Here is a 21404-nt window from a genome sequence, read left to right on the forward strand (position 1 = left end):
TCCTCAAGTTGCACAAATTGAAATGAATCCATTAAAACTGGACAAGGTTGGAGAGAATCAAGGCAACTTTATCTGAGAAAAACTGGGCAAAGAGTTCATATTGAGTTACTGAGAGGTCTGAGATCTCATTTTGCGAGGGGGTGTTTAACAAAGCTCTGACCGTACAAAATAGTTCAGCTGGTTGATTTCTCACAGCTGCTATCTTGACTTTAATGTAGGAATGTATTGCGGATTCTATTGCCATCAAGTACGCTCTTATTTGGGTAACAGTCCATTTTTTGACTCGCTTTGCAACCCTCTCCACACATGCTCTAGACCTCTCTTCTTGTGCTTCATCACTGCCATCTCCCTGGAAAACCAGGGAGCTAGTTTAGGTCTTCACATTGTGAGGGGACACTCCAGAGCGATTGTGTCTATTGCCCTAGTCATCTCCCCATTATAGAGAGAGACCAGAGCATCAACAGAATCACCTCCTGAGGTGAGGGGAAAATCCCCAAGAGCTGTAAGGAATCCTTCTGGATCCATAAGCCTTCTGGGGTGGACCATTTTAATGGGTCCTTCACCCTTGCGAAGGCTAGGGGGTGCAGAAAGCCTAAACTTGACCAGGTAGTGGTCGGTTCATGACAGTGGGACTAAAGAGAGTTCCTCCACACCACTGTAATTATCCCATCCCTAACAGAACACCAAATCCAATGTATGTCCTGCTCTGTGGGTAGGGCCAGAAACCACTTGGGACAATCCCACCGTTGCCATGGTAGCCATGAGGTCCTGAGACATTCCTGACAGGGAGGTCTCTGCATGGACATTGAAGTCCCCCAGCACTATAAGCTGCTGAGACTCCGGCGCCGGGCTCGAGATCACCCTGGTTAGCTCAGTTAGGGAAGTTGTAGTCTTGCAAGGAGATCTGTACACTACAAGTATCCCTATTCTGTCCCAGTCACCTACCCTCAGGTGGATGCATTCAAATGCATGTGTCTGAGGGATGTGGTATCTGGTCAAGAGAATAGAAAGCTTATAGACTACTGCAACCCCGCCTCCCCGTCCTCCGGATCTCAGCTAGTGCTGCATGGAGTAGCCCAGTGGTCAAAGCTGGATGAGATGTACACACACCCCTGCCACCTCATCCAGCCAGGTCTTCGTTATACATGTGAGGTCTGTGTGTTCATGCAAGATCAAGTCCTGGATGATTGCCATTTTTCCATTCACAGACCTGCTGTTCAACAGCCTCATCTTCAACCCGGAGAGACCGCCATCCTGGCTACCCAATTTTACCATGTCAGGAGACTGTTTTGGAGCACACTTTGGAATTACAAGTGTTCTGTCTCTTTCCCTAGACTGAATTAACACATTTGGTCTCCTCTTCCCATATCTCCCTCTCCCCAATATTACTCCTATGGGGGGCCCTTGGCTGATGGAACTCCCCCCCCCCACCCTCTGAACATCCCTTCATCCTCCCCAAGAACATTCTAATTTTACAACATGTGAACACATTGCAGTGTAGTTTGTGCCCAAAGAAGTTTAGCATTTGTTGCAATGCTCTTATTTAATTATTTACTAGCTTGGGGACCCGGCGCTGCCCGGGTGATTTGAGAAAGGCATTGTTTGTCTCTCCTCCAAGTTTAGTCTAGATACAATGTCAGCTGGGTTTAGTGTGTACGGGTGAGCTATAGTTCCCATATGTAAGTGTCATCATCCGTGGTCAATCCTCCTCCAATCCACAATAGGATGTAGAGTGTGTTATGGAGTCTCTGTGTGCCAAGTTTGGTCTTTATCAGTCATTGGATGAGGGTCACAGTGGTCTCAGTAAGTGAGTGAAGGTACTGCAAGGCCCATCATCCATAGTCCGTTCTCCCCCAAATCACACCAGAATGTTGAGTTGGCCATGGGGTGTCTCTGTGCCAAGTTTGGTCTTTAATGGTAATTGGATGAGAGTCACGGTGGTCTCAGAATGTGAATGAAGGTACTGCAAGTCCCATCATCCATTGTCCGCCCTCCTCCAAACAGCACCAGGATGTATAGTGGATCATGAGGGTTCTGTGTGCCAAGTTTGGTCTTGATTGGTCTGTTGCATCCCAGATCAGGAAACGAGACCATAAGATTAAATCCACCACACTGGACTGTGAGAAAAACAATCCTTTTCTATTGATGAAAAATGGTTACAAAAGAAAGGAAAAAATGCAAAGTCAAAAAGCCACAGTAGAAACTCAGCAGTCAGGAAAAATCTTTGAACTTGAGCAAAATTCCAAAAATAACAATACAAAAACCAGGAACCTGTTAGCATATCACTAACCATACTTGAAAACTAGAATCCTCTGGGAATGCAGGCCATGGAACACAGGAAAACCGCCAAGGTGCTGCCTCAGTCTAAAACGTTGCTTGATCTAACGAGACAACCGGGGGGAGGCCACTTAAACTAAAGAAACTATTTCTTGAAACGCCTCCAGACTTTGAAGTCTGAGCCTCTCTCTCCCGTAATCTATTTGACCTTCGTAGAAACTGTGATTCACTCCTGTTTTTCCAAATCTGTTCCCTTCGGTCCTCATTAAAAATCCAGGTGTGATTCCCTCTGGAGAGCTATCACGGCTTGATTCTAAAACATTCTCATCAGGCTGTTTAATTTCACTTTCCCCACCACTGACCTCAGCATCAACAGTTTCAACACTATCAGGGAAAGATACATGTTCAGTGGCTTGCTCAGTTGCATCAGGAAATACAATCAGAGAATCAGGTTCACACAGAGATTGAGGCTCAGGTTCACACAGATGCTGAACCCCAACATGGTCATTGGATGAGGGTCGCAGCGGTCTCGGGAAGTGAGTGGAGGAACTTCGAGTCCCATCATCTGTGGTCCGCCCTCCTTGATACTGGACCAGGATGTAGAGTGGGTCATGGGGGCTCTGTATGTCAAGTTTGGTCTTGATTGGTCATTGGATGAGGGTTGTAGTGGTTTGAGAGAGTGAGTGAAGGTACTGCAAGGGCCATCATCCATAGTCTGTCCTCCCCCAAACTACACGAGAATGTTGAGTTGGCCATGGGGTCTCTCTGTGCCAAGTTTGGTCTTTATTGGTAACTAGCTTGGGGACCCAGCGTTGCCTGGGTTATTTGAGAAAGGAATTGTGTATCAAGGTTGGTCTTTATCAGTTATTTATATGGCTCGCAGTGGTCTCAGGAAGTTAGTGAAGGTACTGCGAGTCCCATCATCTATGGTCCATCCTCCTCCAAACTGCACCAGAATGGAGAGTGGGTTGTGGGGGCTCTGTGTGCCAAGTTTTGTTCTTTATCAATCATTGGATGGGTGTCACAGTGGTCTCAGAAAGTGAGTTTAGGTACTGCAAGTCCCATCATCCATACTCTGTTCTCCCCCAAACCTCACCAGAATGTTGCGTTGGCCAAGGGGGCTCTCTGTGCCAAGTTTGGTCTTTCTTGGTATTTGGATAAGTGTCGCTGCAGTTTCAGGAAGTGAGTGAAGGTACTGGAAGTCCCATCATCCATCATCCGTCCTCCTCCAAACAGCATCGGGATGTAGAGTGGGTCATGGGGGCTCTGTGTGCCAAGTTTGGTCTTGATTGGACATTAGATGAAGGTTGCAGCAGTCTTGGGAAGGGAGTGGAGGTACTTGAAGTCCCATCATCCATGGTCTATCCTCCTCGAAAGTGCACCAGGATGTAGAGTGGGTCATGGGGACTCTGTGTGCCAAGTTTGGTCTTGATCAGTCATTGGTGAGGGTCTTAGTGGTCTCAGTAAGTGAGTGAAGTGACTGCAAGTGCCATCATCCATTGCCAAATTGTTCCAAACCGTACCAGGATGTAAAGTGGGTCATGCGCTCTCTCTTTGTGAATTGTGGTCCTGATCCATCATTGTTGGCAGTTGTAATGGTCTCAGGAAGGGAGTGCAGGTATTGCAAATCCCATCGTCCATGGTGCATCCTCCTCCAAACTGCACCAGGATGTAGAGTGCGTCATGGAGAGTCATTGTGCCAAGTTTGGTATTTATCGGTAATTGGATGAGGGTTGCAGTGGTCTCAAGAATTGAGCAAAGGTACTGCAAGTCCCATAAGCCATGGTCCATCCCCGGCCAAACCATACCAGGACGTAAAGTGGGCCATGAGAGGTCTATGTGCCAAGTGTGGTCCTGATCAGTCATTGGATGAGGTTAACAGCGGTCTCAGAACATTAGTGATGGCACTGCAAGTCCCATCATCCATGGTTCTTCTTCCTCCAAACTGCAGTAGGATGTAGAGTGGGTCATGGGGGCTCTGTGTGCCAAGTTTGGTTTGTATTGGCAATTTTCTGACACAGCTCCTGGCCTTTTCCTTTCCTCTCTTTGTCATCTCGGAATCTTGGAATTGAGGCTGGCCAATCAGAAACCATATGCAAATAGCACCACAGTGGCTGCCAATCACAAAGCTCCTGTTGAAGCTGGCCAATCAGAGACCATATGCAAATTTCCTTTTCATGTCCCAGCTTCTCTCATTAACCCTCTTCTCCACCAGGGGCTCCTGTTGAGGCTGTTCAATAAGAAACCATATGCAAATAGCACCACAGTGGCAGCCAATCAGAAAGCAATCAGAAAGCAGTGGCAGCCAATACATGTCCTCCACATACTCCTCCACAAACACTCACTTTAATTATATACTACCTTGGGGACCCGGCGCTGCCCGGGTTATTTGAGAAAGGAATTGTGTCTCAAGGTTGGTCTTTATCAGTTATTTATATGGCTTGCAGTGGTCTTAGGAAGTTAGTGAAGGTACTACGAGTCCCATCATCTGTGGGTCCATCCTCCTCCAAACTGCACCAGGATATAGATATATAGAGATAGATATAGATATAGATAGATATAGATTTATTTATTTATTTATTTCTTCTATCCTCCAGCTTTTTGATTTGGGGAGCCCAATAGACTGCCAGTCAGGATCTGAGATTAGGATTTCATTGCATAAAGTTACACCAGTGGAGCTGTGCTAGTATGCTGGAGAGCACCATTTCACAAACCATCATACAATGTACATCAGGACAATACACACTTCTGCTGCATTGAGGTTATTAAGCCCCCATTCATCCCTATGTTTGTGTTTACTTAAGCAAGGTTTATCTATCCTGCTTGCTTCACTCCACAGGTTAGTTATGTAGAAACCTATCCTGTCCTTTCCACATTATTGCTATTTCTGATACCAGATTTTCTTCAGCTGTCCTTCACCCATTTTGGCTTAGCTGCATAGAATAAGCATAGAATAATATGTTGTTGGGAAATGGGACATGCTGAAAAATGTGTTACTTTTAAAGAAATTGCATGCTTTTATCCATAATATTATGCATCACTTTGGGATCCTTTGGTGAGCAAAAAAGCAATACATACTTTTGACAAATAAATCAATAAAACGATTAAAACAAGATTAAGTTTTGATTCAAAACAAGGTAAGTTTTGATTCAGACCAAAAGGAACAGACAAAAAGAGCAAGTAGTAGCTTTGGAAGGTGATGTAGAAGCAATGGACTTCTGGCTGTCTACTGGAGCACTTAAACCGTGCCTCCAGTTATATTGCAACTTGTTTGCAAATTAATGAAATATTATAAAATGCAACATTCCATTTTTGAATTGCAAAAACAAGCTGTTACATGTGTTTCAACAGGCAACCACAATTTGGAAAGTCTATCAGGAAGCACTTAACTGTTTGCCACATTTCATAATGTATCACCTGTGGTTTAGTCAACAAAGACTGGGCCCAGCTGGGCTGACAATTAGGCCTCTCTTCCACCAACTCTCAGGTTCAGAACAAAGCCCTGTCCTATCCACAGCATGAAATGGCTTCCTAACTCCCAGTACTTTTTTCGTACAAAAGCTTTGGAGTCTGCATGCCTCCACAATAATCTCTAAACATAGACCCTTTCATCCAGCAAAGTGTCCTCTGTGAGGACTTCAGTCTGCCTTATACTTGTTCCTCAGCGCAGGGCATTGTGCCAGCATGTGCCAGACAGTAAAAATAGCCCCTCAAATACAGTGCAGAAGAGAGTACACCTTATTCCTGATTATTCGGGACTGCTACATCTGGCACAAATGGGCACACTTGGGCTGAGTGAATAGATCTTTTCATTTAGACATAGGGTATTTTGATGGAGGTCATGATTCAGGGTGGCTCAAAGCACTTAGGGAAGTGCAAAAAGTCATTGCTTTACTCACCGTTGGCATCTGGGGGTCATCATTTGTGCAGATTGCCTCGCCAGATAGATCAGGAGGCGGACTGTACTAAAAGGGAGGATATCTCTATTCATCTTCTTCCTCTTCTTCTTCCTATTTATGCACCTCTTTCTCTCTCCAAAAAACACTCAGGGCCCTTCCACACAGCCATATAACCCAGAATATCAAGGCAGAATAACTCACAATATCTGCTTTGAACTGGAACATCTGAGTCCACACTGCCAAATATCCCAGTTCAAATCAGATAACATGGGGTTTTATTCAGCTGTGTGGAAGGGGCCTCAAAGGAGCTTATAGTACAACCAGTACAAAACCCCAAAAAACGTACAAACTTTAAAATAGAATTAAATATCTTATCAATACTCAATTTTTCCAGCCAACTTTTTCCTGTAATTTTTAAAATTTGTATTATGTGTGAATGACAAACAGAAAACAAATATCAAGTACAAATAGTACAGTAACAGAAACTGTGCAATTATAACATCTTGACAAATCCTGTGTGGAAGGGCCCTGAAAAAGGGGGGGGGGGCTATGACTTTCAACACTACTCAATGTGACTCTTATACCTATTAAAACTTAACCTTTTATCTTTTTTAATAAATTCCTCGTGCAGCTACTTTAAAGTCTACATCTGTCTTCCTTTCCAATTCCTCATTGTTTCCTCCCCAAATACAATTTGTTAGCTTAGACATTTGTATATATTCTAATAGTTTTTTCTCTCCAGTCATAGAATCATAGAATAGAGTTGGAAGAGACCATATGGACTATCTAGTCCCGTGATGGCGAACCTATGAAATGTGTGTCAGCACTGACACACATAGACATTTTTGATGACACGCAGCCGCATACAGAGAAGTTTACGACTGCATGCCAAGAAGGACATTTCATCCTCGGCTCCTGCACAACCAGGTGCAGAAGCCGAGGATGAAACATTTTTCTGCAGTGTAGTGAAGACACTATGTGCTGGAGGTCTGTAGGCAAAACAACAGAACTTCAGGACAGAGCGTCTATTTCTGGGACTTCCGGTGAGGACGTTAGGGGATCTCTGACCTCACTTCCGGCTGGCAGAGCAGGGAGCAGCAAAATGCCGCAGGGGACACATCTCTGGGAGCCCTGTGATCACCATTACCAGCAACCACATAACCACAGCAACCATCATCCAATCTACTGTTCTGGGTTGTCATGGATTTCTAATTCTTCCGGGGAGGCCCTACTCTCCGTCCTACCATTGTCACAGGCGCGATTGGTGGGGACGAGAGACAGTGCCTTATCGGTGATTGCCCCCTGGCTATGGAACTCCCTTCCTAGTGAGATCAAATAAGTCCCCTCCCTCCTGTCCTTCAGAAGGATGGTAAAAACTTGGCTGTGGGACCAAGCTTTTGGGACAGGGCAATAAAGCAGCAATAGGAAAGATTACCAGGCCAATTAGATTTGATGCAGATGACTAAGATGGTTTTAAATGGTGTATATTAATATTGAGATAAATGCTTTTAATGTTTATGTATGCATATATGAATTCTTGTCCCGACATTGAATGTTTGCTGTATATATGCTTTGCTCTGCCCTGAGTCCCCTTCGGGGTGAGAAGGGCGGAATATAAATATTTTAAATAAATAAATAATAAATAAATAATTGACCATCATCACTGAGATAAGTGGGGGGGGGGGGTGCTGGGAGAGGTGAGGGGCTGAGTTATGGGTGCCATTTCCCACCATATATTATAATTATACATTTGAAAAATTTAAACTATAAATATCGCGAAATTATAGGTTTTTTTTAGGTGACACCCCACCCGAGTTATGCTTTTTGGGGACGGTGCGAATTTTGACACAACAAGCTCAAAAGGTTGCCCGTCACTGATCTAGTCCAACCCCCTGCCAAGCAGGAAAAGCACAAAGTACCCTCATCCAGTCTCTATTTAAAAGCCTCCAAGGAAGGAGCTTCCACCACACCACGCAAAGAGTTCCATTGCTGAACAGCTTTTCTTACAGTCAGGAAATTCTTCCTAATGTTCAGGTGGAATCGCTTTTTCTGTGATTTGAATCCATTGCTCCAAGTCCTAGTTTCAAGGGCAGCAGAAAACAAGCTTGCTCCCTCCTTCTTATGACACCCTTTTACATATGTATCCGTGGCTCTCATGACTCCTCTCAACCTTCTCTTCTGCAGGCTAAAGATACCCAGTTCTTTAAGATGCTCCTCAGCAGGCCTGGTCTCAATTCTTTTAGTTGCCCAATTCCTCTGGACTCCTTCCAGCTTAGTCAATATCTCTCTTGAATTGCTTTGCCCATAATTTGACACAGTATTCCAGGTGAAGAGGTCTGACCAAAGCAGAATAGAGAGGCACCATGACTTCCCTTGATCTAGACGCTATACTCCTTTTGATGCAACCCAAAATCACATTGGATTTTTAGGTGCTGCATCATACTCTTGGCTCATGTTCAACTTGTTCTCTGCAAATACACCAAGATCTTTTTCACGTGGACTGTTGAGCCAAGCGTCCCAATTCTGTATCTTTGCATTTAATTTTTTTCTGCCTAAGTGTAGTATCTTACATTTGTCCTTGTTGAAATTCATTTTGTTGGTATTGGCCAATCAACTTTCTAATCTGTTAAGGTCATTTTGAATTCTGATCCTGTCCTCTGGAGTAATAGCCATTCTTCCTTATTTGGTGTCATCTGCAAACTTGATAAGCACGCCATCTAAACCTTCATCCAAGTCTTTAATAAAGATGTGGCACAGAACTGGGCCCAGGATCGAACCCTGCAGCACTCCACTAATCACTTATTTTTATATATTACAAACTTGGGAACCCGGCAGTTCCCGGGTTATCTGAGAAAGGCATTGTTTGTCTGTGCTTCAAGTTTAGTCTAGATCAAATGTTGGCTGGGTTCAGTGGCTGCGCCTGAACTACAACTCCCATATGCAAGTCCCATCATCCATGGTCCATCCTCCTCCAAACCACACCAGGACATAGAGTGGGTCATGGGAGCTCTGTGTGCCCAGTTTGGTCTTGATGAATCATTGGTGTTGGTCGCAGTAGTCTCAGAAAGTGAGTGAAGGTATTGAAAATCCCATCATCCATGGTCTGTCATCCCCCAAACCACATCAGGACATAAAATGGGTCATGGGGGCTCTGTATGTCCAGTTTGGTCCTGATCCATCATTGGTTTGGGTCACAGTGGTCTCAGGGAGTGAAGGTACTGCAAGTCCCATTGTCCATGGTCCAACCTCCTCCAAGCCACACCAGGAATGTATAGTGGGTCACAGGGCTCTGTGTGCCAAGTTTGGTCATGATCAGTCATTGGGGAGGGTTGCAGTGGTCTCAGGAAGTGAGTGAAGGTACTGCAAGTCTCGTCATCAATGGTCCATCCTTCCCCCAAACTGCACCAGGACATAAAGTGGGTCATGGAGGTTATGTGTGCCAAGTTTGTCCCAGGTCAGTCATTTGTGGGGGTCGCAGTGGCCTGTGCAAGTGACAACCAATCAGAAAGCTGCCACATTACACACACAGAAACATTGACCTCTATTATATAGTATCTTGGGGACCTGGTGGTGCCCAGGTTATTTGAGAAAGGCATTGTTTGTCTGTGCTTCAAGTTTAGTCTAGATCCAATGTCAGCTGGGTTCAGGGGGTGTGGGAGAATTACAACTCCCATATGCAACTCCCTAGGATGTAGAGTGGGTCATGGGGGCTCTGGGTGCCAAATTTGGTCTTGATCAATCATTAGTGTGGGTCACAGTGGTCTCAGGAAGTGAGTGAAGGTACTGCATCTCCCATCATCCATTATCCATCCTCTCCACAAAACCACACCATGTTGTAAAGTGGGTCATGGGGGTCTGTGTGCCAAGTCTGGTCCAGGTACGTGATTTGTAGGTGCAGCATTGTTCTGTGGGAAGCAAATTGGGTGAAGGTACTGCAAATCCCATCATCCATGGTCCATCCTCACCCAACCTTCACCAGAGCGTAGGGTGGGTCATGGGGGGGGGGGTTGTGTCCCAAGTTTGGTCCAATGGGTGGCAGCCAGATTGCTCACCAAAGTGGCAATCGGGGAACATACAACCCCCCTGTTACGTCAGCTCCACTGGCTGCCAATCTGTTACCAAGCACAATTCAAAATGTTGGCTTTCGCCTATAAAGCTCTAAATGGTTCTGGCCCAGCTTATCTGTCCAAACGTATCTCCCTCTATGAACCACCATGAAGTTTAAGATCATCTGGGGAGGCCCTGCTCTTGTTCCCACCTCCCTCACAGGTGTGATTGGCAGAGATGAGAGACAGGACCTTCTCAGTGGTGGCCCCTCGGCTGTGGAACTCCCTCTCCAACGATGTTAGATCAGCCCCCTCCCTTCTGACCTTTCACAAGAGAGTGAAAACATGGCTTTGTGACCAAGCCTTTAAAGAACTTGTGCAATAGATAGACTTGGAACAATGTGCAATGACCACTGAAACGGTTCGGTTACTCTCGTGGATTACGTGTTTGACTCTGAATATATTGTTTTTAAATGTTTTGTTTTTAATGTAATTTTACATTCTATTTCAATATTTATTTTACATTCTATTTTAATATTTATTTTACATTCTATTTCAATATTTATTTTACATTCTATTTCAATATTTATTTTACATTCTATTTTAATATTTATTTAAGTGTATATTGTGTTTTAGGGCATCAAATTGTTGCCTGTATGTAAAGCTGCCTTGAGTCCCCTCTGGGGTGAGAAAGGCGGGGTAGAAATGTCGTAAATAAATAAATGGCAATGTGGACTCAAATGTTCTAGTTCAAAGGAGATATTATGGGTTATTCTGCCTTGATATTCTGGGTGTGTAAGTACCCTGGGGGTGGGGGCTGTTTGACATGAAAGTAGCCTCCCTTTTCTGGACTATTTCACTCTCCAGTTCCCTCTATGCTCTCTCCACTCTTTCCTCTCTATGGGAGCGCTTCCAGACAGCACTAAATCACAGGTTTTAAACAGGGGCAAAAAATCCTGGTACTTCAGAAGAAGTCAACATACAGACCTGTTGGTTTCAGGGTTTTTGCCTCCGTTGTATAGACTTGATGCTTTATTACAAGATTTAGAGGCTCTGAAGATGGCCACTGCAGGACTTCTGCTGGAAATTTCAGTAGTTTTTTTTTAACCTCAAGATGCGGATATGCGGAAAATCACTGCAGCAAATCACTACTGACCAGAAAAACTGCCCTGACCAGAAAAACTGTGCCCTCCAGACATTTCATGAAGTATCTGCCACAAAAACAAAGTTTACAGGGTAGGACCACTTCTGCCCAAGTCAGCACTGCACAACCAAACAGGAACAGACACTTTCAAGCCAGAAACAGAATTTTGTCATTATTGACACTTTTTAGAGCATGGCTGCATGGCCATGTGTCCAGACAAATTTGGTAGTGTACTTGTGGCATGAAACAACAGGGTGCTGCTCCTGGGTTATACATGGCTGTTCCCGATTGTTCTTCTTGTGAAAAGATGTACAACATTTACTGGGGGGGGGGGGGGGGGTACAACTTTGTTCTGGCCAGATAAAATGTGCCCTCTGCACGTTTCATGAAGTTTCTGGCACACAAAGTTTTTGCCTTCTACTCAAGTGTCACCTTCTTTTTAGGAGCTGATCAATTAGAAACGAACATCTAAAACCTAGGAACAAACCCAGATAAGAGAAATACCATGATTTCTAATTGCAGGTTCACACAGACATGCGAAGATCCGCATTTTTGGCTCAAAACCGTGATATTCCTGCATGTGGAAATCTGGCCACCCTCCTGTTTGCTGCGGAAGCTCCTGGGATAAAGGTACTGTCTGGATGGGCCCTGGGTGATCTTTTCCCCTCTTTACATTCTGATTTAAATTTTTTAAAATATTTATGTCACAATATATATCAGAGGTCCATCTAAAGCCTGTGGGCCAGATGCGGCCCCCCAAGGTCCTTTAGCTGCTCCTGTGCTAAACTTTAGACTTAGGGTCGTCCTAAGTCTGAAAGAACTTGAAGGCACCCAACAACAACAATCCTAATTAACTTGACTCTCTCATTAGACAAAAGCAAACCCACATTTCCCATTGAAATACTGGTAAGTTTATGTTGGATAAAATTGCTCTTCACTTTAAATGTTGTATTGTTCTTTCCATCTCTATTGATCCCCATAACCCCAACTGTGCAGAGGATGACAGGATCCATAAGTCAGGCTACCTACCCTTTGTGCAGTCACCTGGACATAAAGAGAACACTAATCACCTGGCACTATTCCAGTATGACAGGAGGTCCTGCCCCAGTCATACACAATGCCATTTCCCCTTTCCCAGGAACAAATTTCATGTGATCCCATCATCTTGGATAATATTCTGATTTGGAACTCAGTGGACACTAGCAGCAGAGGCATTAGACCCATTCACTTTTTTTTTTTTTTGTCGTGTCAGGAGTGTCCTGTTGTGAGAGAATTGGCCGTCTGCAAGGACGTTGCCCAGGGGACGCCCAAATGATTTTTGATGTTTTATCATCCTTGTGGGAGGCTTCTCTCATGTCCCCGCATGAGGAGCTGGAGCTGATAGAGGGAGCTCATCCGCCTCTCCCCGGATTCGAACCTGTGACCTGTCGGTCTTCAGTTCTGCCAGCACAGGGCTTTAACCCACTGCGCCACCTGGGGCCCATTCACTGAGGACTCATGACACAATTATCTTCACAATAAAACCCATGGGACCCAAACTGCCCCCTTTGTTTGTCTCAAGACTGGGCAGTTTGCATTCCTTTGTCCAGCCAGTCATCCTGCCCCGTCAGCCATTGGAGAATGGAAATCTGCAATGGAAGTGAGGAATGCTCTCTGATTGGCTGGCAAACGTGGAGGAACTAAAAATTGTTCCGTTGTCATGGACCGACCATCATTTGATCAGTTTTAGACTAACCATAGCCTCTAACCTCTGCAGGGGTGGAGGACCTATTAAGATGGTCCGCCCCAGGAGACTTGTGGATTTGGACACATTCCTGATGTCTCTTGGGGATTTTCCTGTCATAGTGGCTGATGATCCTGTCAGTGTCCTGGTTGACCTCTACAACTCAGAGGTAGCCAGGGCGGTGGACACAATCGCCCCTGAAAGTCCCCTCTCTTTCCATACAGCCAACTCAGCTCCTTGGTTTACTGGGGAGTTGGCGGTGATGGCAGTTTACTGAGGACTTGGCGGTGATGAAGCAGACGTGATGGAGGCTAGAGTGCTACAGGTGGAAGACTCGGAATGCATACGATTGCACATGGGCTAGAACCTCACTTAAGGCCTATCAGAAAGGTTTTCTCGACTGCTCGTATTGCGTCTGCAATAGACTAGTGGAGTTGTTTCGAGTGATCAGGGAGTTCCTTCATCTTCATGAGAGGGAGGAGACCTCTGACATTCAATGTGGCGAGTTTGCACATTATTTTGCAGATAAAGTCGCTCAGATACGTTCCGACTTAGATGCCAGTTTTAGGGCAGTAACAAGGGATGTAACTAAGGCATCTGTCTGTCCGGGTTTGATGGATTCATTTCAGCTTGTTCAGACTGATGACATGGACAAGATCCTTGGAATAGTGAGAGCGATTACATGTATGCTAGATCCTTGCCCTTCCTGGCTTATCAAACTTGCCAGTGGGGGACTAGCTGAGTGGTTTACGGGGATTATAAATGTCTCATTGGAACAGGGACAAATACCATCGAGCCTTAAAAAAGAAATAGTGAGACCTATTCTAAAGAAGGTGTCTCTAGATTCCTTGGCACTGAACAACTACCGGCCAATTTCTAATCTTCCTTTTTTGGGCAAGGTTCTAGAGTGAGTGGTAGCTTCTCAGCTCCAGGGATTTTTGGATGAGACTGATTATCTTGATTCTTCACAGTCTGGTTTTAGGCCTGGTCAAGGTACAGAGATGGCATTGGTCGACTTGGTGGATGACCTCCGCAGAGAGCGAGACGGGGGAGTGTGTCCTTGTTGGTTCTCTTGGACATCTCTGCGGCTTTCGATACCATCGACCATGGTATCCTTCTGAGGCAGCTCTCCAGAATGGGTCTTGAGGGCATTGCTCTGCAATGGCTCTGCTTCTTCTTGGAGGATCACACTCACTGGGAGACACCTGCTTGAACCCCTGGCCATTGACCTGAGGGGTCCCGCAAGGTTCCATTATATCTCCCACACTTTTTAACATCTACATGAAATTGCTGGGAGAGGTCATCCAGAGTTTTGGAGTTGGGTGCCATCTGTATGCAGATGAAAACTCTACTACTGTTTTCCACCGAATTCCAAGGAAGCCTCTCTGATCCTGAACCAGTGCCTGGCAGTCTTGATGGATTGGATGAGGGCTAACAAGCTGAAGCTTAATCCTGCAAGACAGAGGTCCTCCTAGTCAGTCGTGAGACCGATCAGGATATCGGGTGGCAACCTGTGCTTGACAGGGCAACACTCCCCCTGAGGACACAGGTCCGCAGCTTGGGGGTCCTCCTGGACTGAGTGCTGATGCTTGATGCCCAAGCGTCAGTGGTGGCCAGGAGGGCCTTTACACAGTTAAAGCTTGTGCACCAGCTGTGGCCATACCTCGAGAAGCCTGATTTGGCCATAGTGGTCCATGCCTTGGTTACATCCAGATTGGATTATTGCAATGCACTCTACATGGGCTGCCATTGAAGACGGCCCAGAAACTGCAACTGGAGCTAATTATAGGGAGTGCATGAAATGCCTATTAATACAGCTCCACTGCCTGCTGATAAGTTTCTGGTCCCAATTCAAGGTGCAGGTTATGACTTACAAAGAGCAACTTGAGAAACTGCAAGTTGCTTTTGGTGTGAGAGAATTGGCCGTCTGCAAGGACATTGCCCAAGGAACGCTCTGATGTTTTTTGATGTTTTATCATCCTTGTAGGAGGCTTCTCTCATGTTACCTGCATGAGGAGCTGGAGCTGACAGAGGGAGCTCATTCACACTCTCCTCAGATTCAAACCTCTAACCTGTTGGTCTTCAGTGCTGCTGGCACAAGGGCTTAACCCATTGCGCCACCGGGGGCTACAGGTCATATGATGTGTTCTGCATCCAACTTGAATAGGTCGGGTGAGAGTATACAACCCTGCCGAACGCCTTTCCCAATCTTGAACCAGTCAGTTGTTCCGTGGTCTGTTTTTACTGTTGCTACTTGGTCCTTATACAGATTCCTCAGGAGACAGACAAGGTGGTTTGGTATCCCCACACCACCAAGAACTTGCCACAATTTATTATGATCCACACAAAGGTTTTAGAATAGTCAATAAAACAATAATCAATAAGGGGATAGATAGATAGATATAAGGGATTAAATAAGACCATCCTCATGACTGAACAATTATAATAAGCATAGCAAGAGTAGTAGCTGCTTTTAACCTTTATAGACCAAAACGGTTCTGGCCCAGACTACCTGACCGAACGTATCTCCTGCCATGAACCATCACGAAGTTTAAGATCTTCAGGAGAGGCCCTACTCTTGATCCCACCACTATCACAAACACGGTTGATGGGGACGAGAGACAGGGCCTTCTCAGCAGTGGCCCCCCGCCTATGGAACACCCTCCCTAGAGATATCAGATTGGTCACCTCCCTCTTGTCTGTCAGAAGGAAAATCAAGACTGGGTTTTGGGACCAAGCGTTTGATCAGTGAGCAGCAAGTGGAAGAAGATCACACAACTTATGGCAATGAATTGACCTGGACTGGTTTTTGGATTTCGATTTTAATGGATGTGTCTTCATTAATAGTTTTAATTGTTGTTTTAATTTTTAATATTTTGATTGTACTGTGGTTGTTTTTATGATGCTAGCATCGTATGATGCCTTTGTTAGGCCACCCTTTGGGGGGAGAAGGGCGGGGTATGATCTTAACTTCCTGGAGGGTTCGTAGGAAGAGATGCGTTCGAACCCTCCAGGAAGTTAAGATCATCTGAGGAGGCCCTGCTCTCGATCCCGTCTGCTTCGCAAGCATGCTTGGCGGGGACGAGAGACAGGGCCTTCTCTGTGGTGGCCCCTCGGCTGTGGAACTCCCTGCCTAGGGATATTAGATCAGCCCCCTCCCTCCTGGCCTTCCGTAAGAGAGTGAAAACCTGGCTCTTCGAGCAGGCATTCGGAACCCCGGAATAGTCAAGCTTGAGATGGAGAATGACCCAGGAATGGCCAAAACGACGAAACGGATGAGGATTGGAATGAGAGGATATCGCTCTTTTTAAATTGTTATTTTTTTGTCTAAATGCACTTAATTGTTTTTGCTTTTGTATTGTATTGATGGCATTGAATTGTGCCGATATGTAGACCGCCCTGAGTCGCCTGCGGGCTGATATGGGCGGGATATACGTGATGTAAATAAATAGATAAAAATAATAGTCAAGGGTAGCAGTTATCAGGAAGGAATGGGGAGGTGGTGAGATTGGGGGAAAAATACTTGTACTTCAATTGTTGAATTTCGAAGATTGTATGTCTCTATGTATGTATATATAATTTTAAAACATTTAAAAAAAAAAACAGAAAAAGTGGTCCAAAATCGCATTAATTCCACCATGTGGAGACACCCCGACGTGAATGCCATGCCTGCTTCATAGACATCTCGCTTGAGGTATTTTTCCTCACAATATCTGAAATAATTTTGCACATGAAATGTTGGGAGTGCAGCATTTTTGAATTCTTATGTAAGGCATGCTCACCCTGTATTGTATTTCTGCTTTTCTGAGAGAACCATCGTGCTGCTCTTATATAATACGCATTCCCTCGTCTTTGGGGAGGAAACGCTTTGGCGCCTCAAAGCTCGGCGCGAGCTCCCCCTATCGACCACAAGGCGACAAAGACCGGCTCACAAGCTCGTTCTGTTTCTGAGGTTAAAAAAAAAAGAGTCGCTTTTATAGCCTCGACCTTGCCCTCCCTCCCGCGCGTGCGGTCAGGCCAACTAATCAAAATGCGTTTCCGCGAGACGGATAGGTAGTCAGAGCCAATCCGATTTAAACTCAAGGAAAGGTGGGGTCACAACGCGCGAGCCGCGTGTTGATTGGTCAGGCGGAGAAAAGCCGCGGCCGGCTTAGAAACTTTTTTTGAAGTCGTTCCCACTGTTAGGATTGCCAAGCACATGCAGCTACGCGCGGGCCAATAGGAAGGCGGCTTTCTCGTTACGTCAGTCATCCCCGCCCCTTCGGAACAGCCAAGTGCCTTGATAGCATAGCTCGCCTTCGCTCTGACAACAGAGGAAGGAAATAGCTGCGTGAGGAAACCCGGAAGTCGAGGCGTTCCGTCACTTCTATCTTTTCTCTATGGATTCCCCCCCCCCATAGAGTTGCGAGGGTTAGAATACGACGGTCCTCCGGAAGTGGGCGTTAAAACCTAACGGATATTAAGCGCTTCAGCCAGTCAGACTCGGAGACTGTAGCCTTTCCTTCTCCGGCGGCAGCTGCCGCATTGGCTCTCCGGAAGAGAGATGGTGAGATTTAAAAACAGGTGAGCCGCATGGAGCCGGAGCACTTCAAACGAGATGAAACCGTGTTAACCATCCAGTGTAGATGTAGCCCAAGTCTCAACATGAAGTTGATGTATATCCTTCATAGACTCTTTCAGCTACATATAGCCTGATGGTCACTGCAGACGGAAAAAGTTGAGTAAAAATATATTTCCTGTTTTAGAGATTGTAAACGCTTTAAAAGTAAATTAAAATCATGTAAAATAGAATACTTTTAAAATTATGCAAAATAGAATACTTTTAAAATTATGCAAAATAGAATATTTTTAAATCATGTAAGATAGAATATTTGAAATACTTTGAAGTCATGTCAAATGTAATATTTGAAATCGTGTCCAATGTAACACTTTTAATCATGCCAAATATAATTGCAATTACTTAAAATATATTTTTAATCCAATAAAATATGTTTTACACAATAATGTAAACTACAGTATTGAGGGAGATGTAGTTTTAAAAGGGAATTTTAAATATAAAAAAAAGTCTTTTAAATCTTTTACAAATATTCAGCTACTTGTGTACCTCTTGTGGAGAGCATCTTCTCGATCTAGCCATTGGCCATTTGGGAGAAGTTCCTTTGAGGGGACTACAACTCCCAGAACCCCCCAGTCAGGATATATATAACCCAGGTGAGGCACTTTTTCTAAGCCCTGCCATTGCATTGTGGAGAGAAAAAAGCGGGGTATAAACATAATGAACATAATAATAATAATAATAATAATAATAATAATAATAATCCTTTAAATAATAATTTTAAAATGACCTTCAGGCTCTGTGTATATTGACCAGAAATTGATTCCATGTTTAGGCTTGAGTCCCATCTCCAATCTACACTGTCGAATTAATGCTGTTGATGTGACTGCCATGGCTCCATGCTATGGAATCAGGACAGTTGTCGATTGGCAGGGAAGATGGGAGACTTTTTCAAAATGTGCCAGACTACAACTCCCAGAATCCCACAGCATGGAGCCACTGCAGTTCAAGTGGTCCCAAACAGTAATTCATTCTAGTGTGGATGCAGCTAGTTTGTTCAGTTCCTGTGACGGCCGTCCCTTTTGTTTTCGCAGGTACTTCCTCTGTGAGATACTGTGTGAAGACCCGCGTTGCCGCCAGCTCATTGAGGAGCGCACGGTGCACAGTGCAGTGAAGAACATAGTGGGCCGGATGTATGGCGACTTCGGCTTGGCCTGCTGCTCCATTGCCTTTTCAGGTCGGTAGCTCTCTCCTTCCTTAGGAGAAACTAGTTGAAGCTCCTCTCGAGTTTCTTCCAATAGTCTGCGATTTTGTGCAGTTACCAAAGACAACCTGCAACTACTTAACAATGAAGCAAGCAGCCCAAAGTGTCCCAAAATCTTCCGAGTCTTTTGATAGTAAACCATTCAGGAAAGCTTTGCTTTTTCCCTGCCCAATGCAACATTGCTCTCTTCTCATTTCTGCCCCCAGTGAAGTACCTCAATGCCTACACTGGGATCGTCCTCTTATGTTGCCGAAGAGACTTTTATCGGCTCCTTGGGTCGTCGTTGCCTTTTATCACTCACTTAGAGAACAAGAACCAGCGCTATCCCTGTTCATTTAATATGCTGCATATTGGAGGTGAGTTCTCTTTTTAATAATAATAATAATAATTTTATGCCTCTCCTTGTGGCTTGAGGCAGGTCACAGAATAACTAAAACATAAACATTGTGAAAGTACTGCAAAACCACATATTAAAATGTATTTCTATAAAAGCTACTATTAAAGCACATTAAAATACACAATACAGAGATTAAACACAAGACAGGCATTTAACATTCATGCTTAAAGACTTGCTGGGTAGGCCTGCTGGAAGAGATCAGTTTTTACATGGTTTCTAAATTCCGACAGCTGATCTGTCAGAGCTCTATTGGCAGGTCATTTCACAGTCCTGGGGTGGCTGATGAAAAAGTCCTTTTAAAAGCATGATCACTGGCCCATTAAAACACCTGAAGCCTTGACATTTGGTCTTTGTGTGGTTAAGTTATAGTGTGCCCCAACTTTATGGCAATTAACCAGTTTGGGGTTTTTTTCACAGTACGCAGTTACAACATTTGGCTCTCACTTTAACTGCCATGGCATTTGGAGATTGGCAGTTATTTGGAATTCTCAGCCAAACTCACACTCCACAGGATGCAGCCACTGCATTAAATTGAGACTAATTGCTCTGTAATTGCATAGTGCAGAGAACTTACTCCTTCAAGACATCACAGGGGTTCATACTGTTTCTTCTCAGCCAAGAGTCCTTATCTATGGTTTCTGACACACTGCTGATTTGTTCTTTCTCAGCCACAATCCGCACCTGTCAGAAATTCCTAATTCATTACAACCAGGACCATCTGCTGTCGGTGCTAGACAATTGCACCAGTGAAGGTAAATCCACTGCTTATTTCCTGGAACAGACTGAAAATGAGACCAAGGTTTCAAGATACCTAGGGCCATCTAATAGGGGATGGAACATGGTAAGATCTCTGCCAATAAATCCAAAACGATGGGCCAGCTGTCCTCTACACAAATGGCTCCCTGGCATATTTGGGGCTGGTTGAGAAGCCGTATCAAGCACAGCGTGTGTTGAGAGCTCTTCTTCCTACTTGTTGTAGCAGACAAACAAGCCATCCAGGAGTCAGTCCAGAGCTGGGCGCTTGAAGGAGAGTCATCCTTTGAGAGCAAAGATGAAAGTGAGGACAGCACGGCGATGGATTGAGCCGCTCCTCTCCTCCAGACAGCCATAACAGACAGTCTCAACGGTGCTTCCCAGCAAGAGTGAAACCCCTCCCTCCACTCTCTTTTGCCTGTGTTGATTTTATGTGTTGATAAAATAAGTTAAAAACAAAGAGTAGTCATCTAGTTTCTACCTATTTCCTGGAATATAAGGAATCACGTTGCTATTTCATTTTTAAGACCTAAAGAACTCTATAGTTCATAGTCATGCAGCCCCCTTTGATGTGGCTGGACATCAGTTCAGATCTTTGCTATCTTGCCCACTTCAAAGCTTTCCCTGTTGGTACACAGAGGGGACATTTCAAATACAAGGGCACTGTTTTTACCAGGTAACCCAAGGTGTGTGAAGCGTGACAGGAGAAGCTAAGGGACAACCACCCGCAGGCCAAGACCCACAAACTCAGTTGTGAGGAACAACGGGAAATTATCTGCAACACATCTTTGTAGAATACATGTTTCTCAGTCCTGGTTTACCAGCTGGAATCCTAGTGATCGCAGCAGCCATAAAAGATGAATGGTACTGGAGAAATGGGCTGTGTGGAGCTTACAGTCAGCCCTCCATGTCCACTCACCCACAGCTGGAACATATTCCCCAAAAATAATTTCAAAAGCTGAACCTTGATTTTGCTTCTATACAAGGGACATCACTATATATAATGGGACCTGAGAACCCACGGGGGTGTCCGAGAACCAAACCCTAAGCAGATCCCACAACCCCATGGTATTGTCTGCCCTCAACCGCACCTCATGGCTCTGGCTAAAGATCAACTTGTATACATCAAACACCTCTACCAGTAGAACCATTCTAGTTGATCAGTGAGAAAGGCAACAGCACCCTCTCATGGTGGTAAGGGGTAAGACTAGGACATCCCCTCCCCCCCCCCCAACTATGAATTAGCCCCCAATTTCTAGCACTGCAGAGGGAAGGACCCTGACAATCCTTCACACCTTTTCTTGATACCCAAGGTACTTCAAAAGGCCCAGTGGAAGTTTGAAGGA

At 44.9% G+C, this 21404-nt stretch overlaps 1 protein-coding gene across 1 annotated transcript; it reads left to right on the forward strand.

Annotated features, from left to right (window-relative positions):
- The first annotated feature begins 17522 nt into the window (after positions 1-17522).
- Positions 17523-20518, forward strand: POP5 (POP5 homolog, ribonuclease P/MRP subunit). Its single transcript, XM_060785376.2, has 5 exons — positions 17523-17652; positions 18739-18881; positions 19115-19264; positions 19974-20057; positions 20285-20518. Exons 1-5 carry the CDS (start codon positions 17633-17635, stop codon positions 20386-20388), a joined length of 501 nt encoding a protein of 166 aa, XP_060641359.1. The 5' UTR covers positions 17523-17632; the 3' UTR covers positions 20389-20518.
- Positions 20519-21404: the final 886 nt, after the last annotated feature.

The sequence above is a fragment of the Anolis sagrei genome, chromosome X (genome assembly GCF_037176765.1).
Source record: "Anolis sagrei isolate rAnoSag1 chromosome X, rAnoSag1.mat, whole genome shotgun sequence".
NCBI classification, from domain to species: Eukaryota; Metazoa; Chordata; class Lepidosauria; order Squamata; family Dactyloidae; genus Anolis; species Anolis sagrei.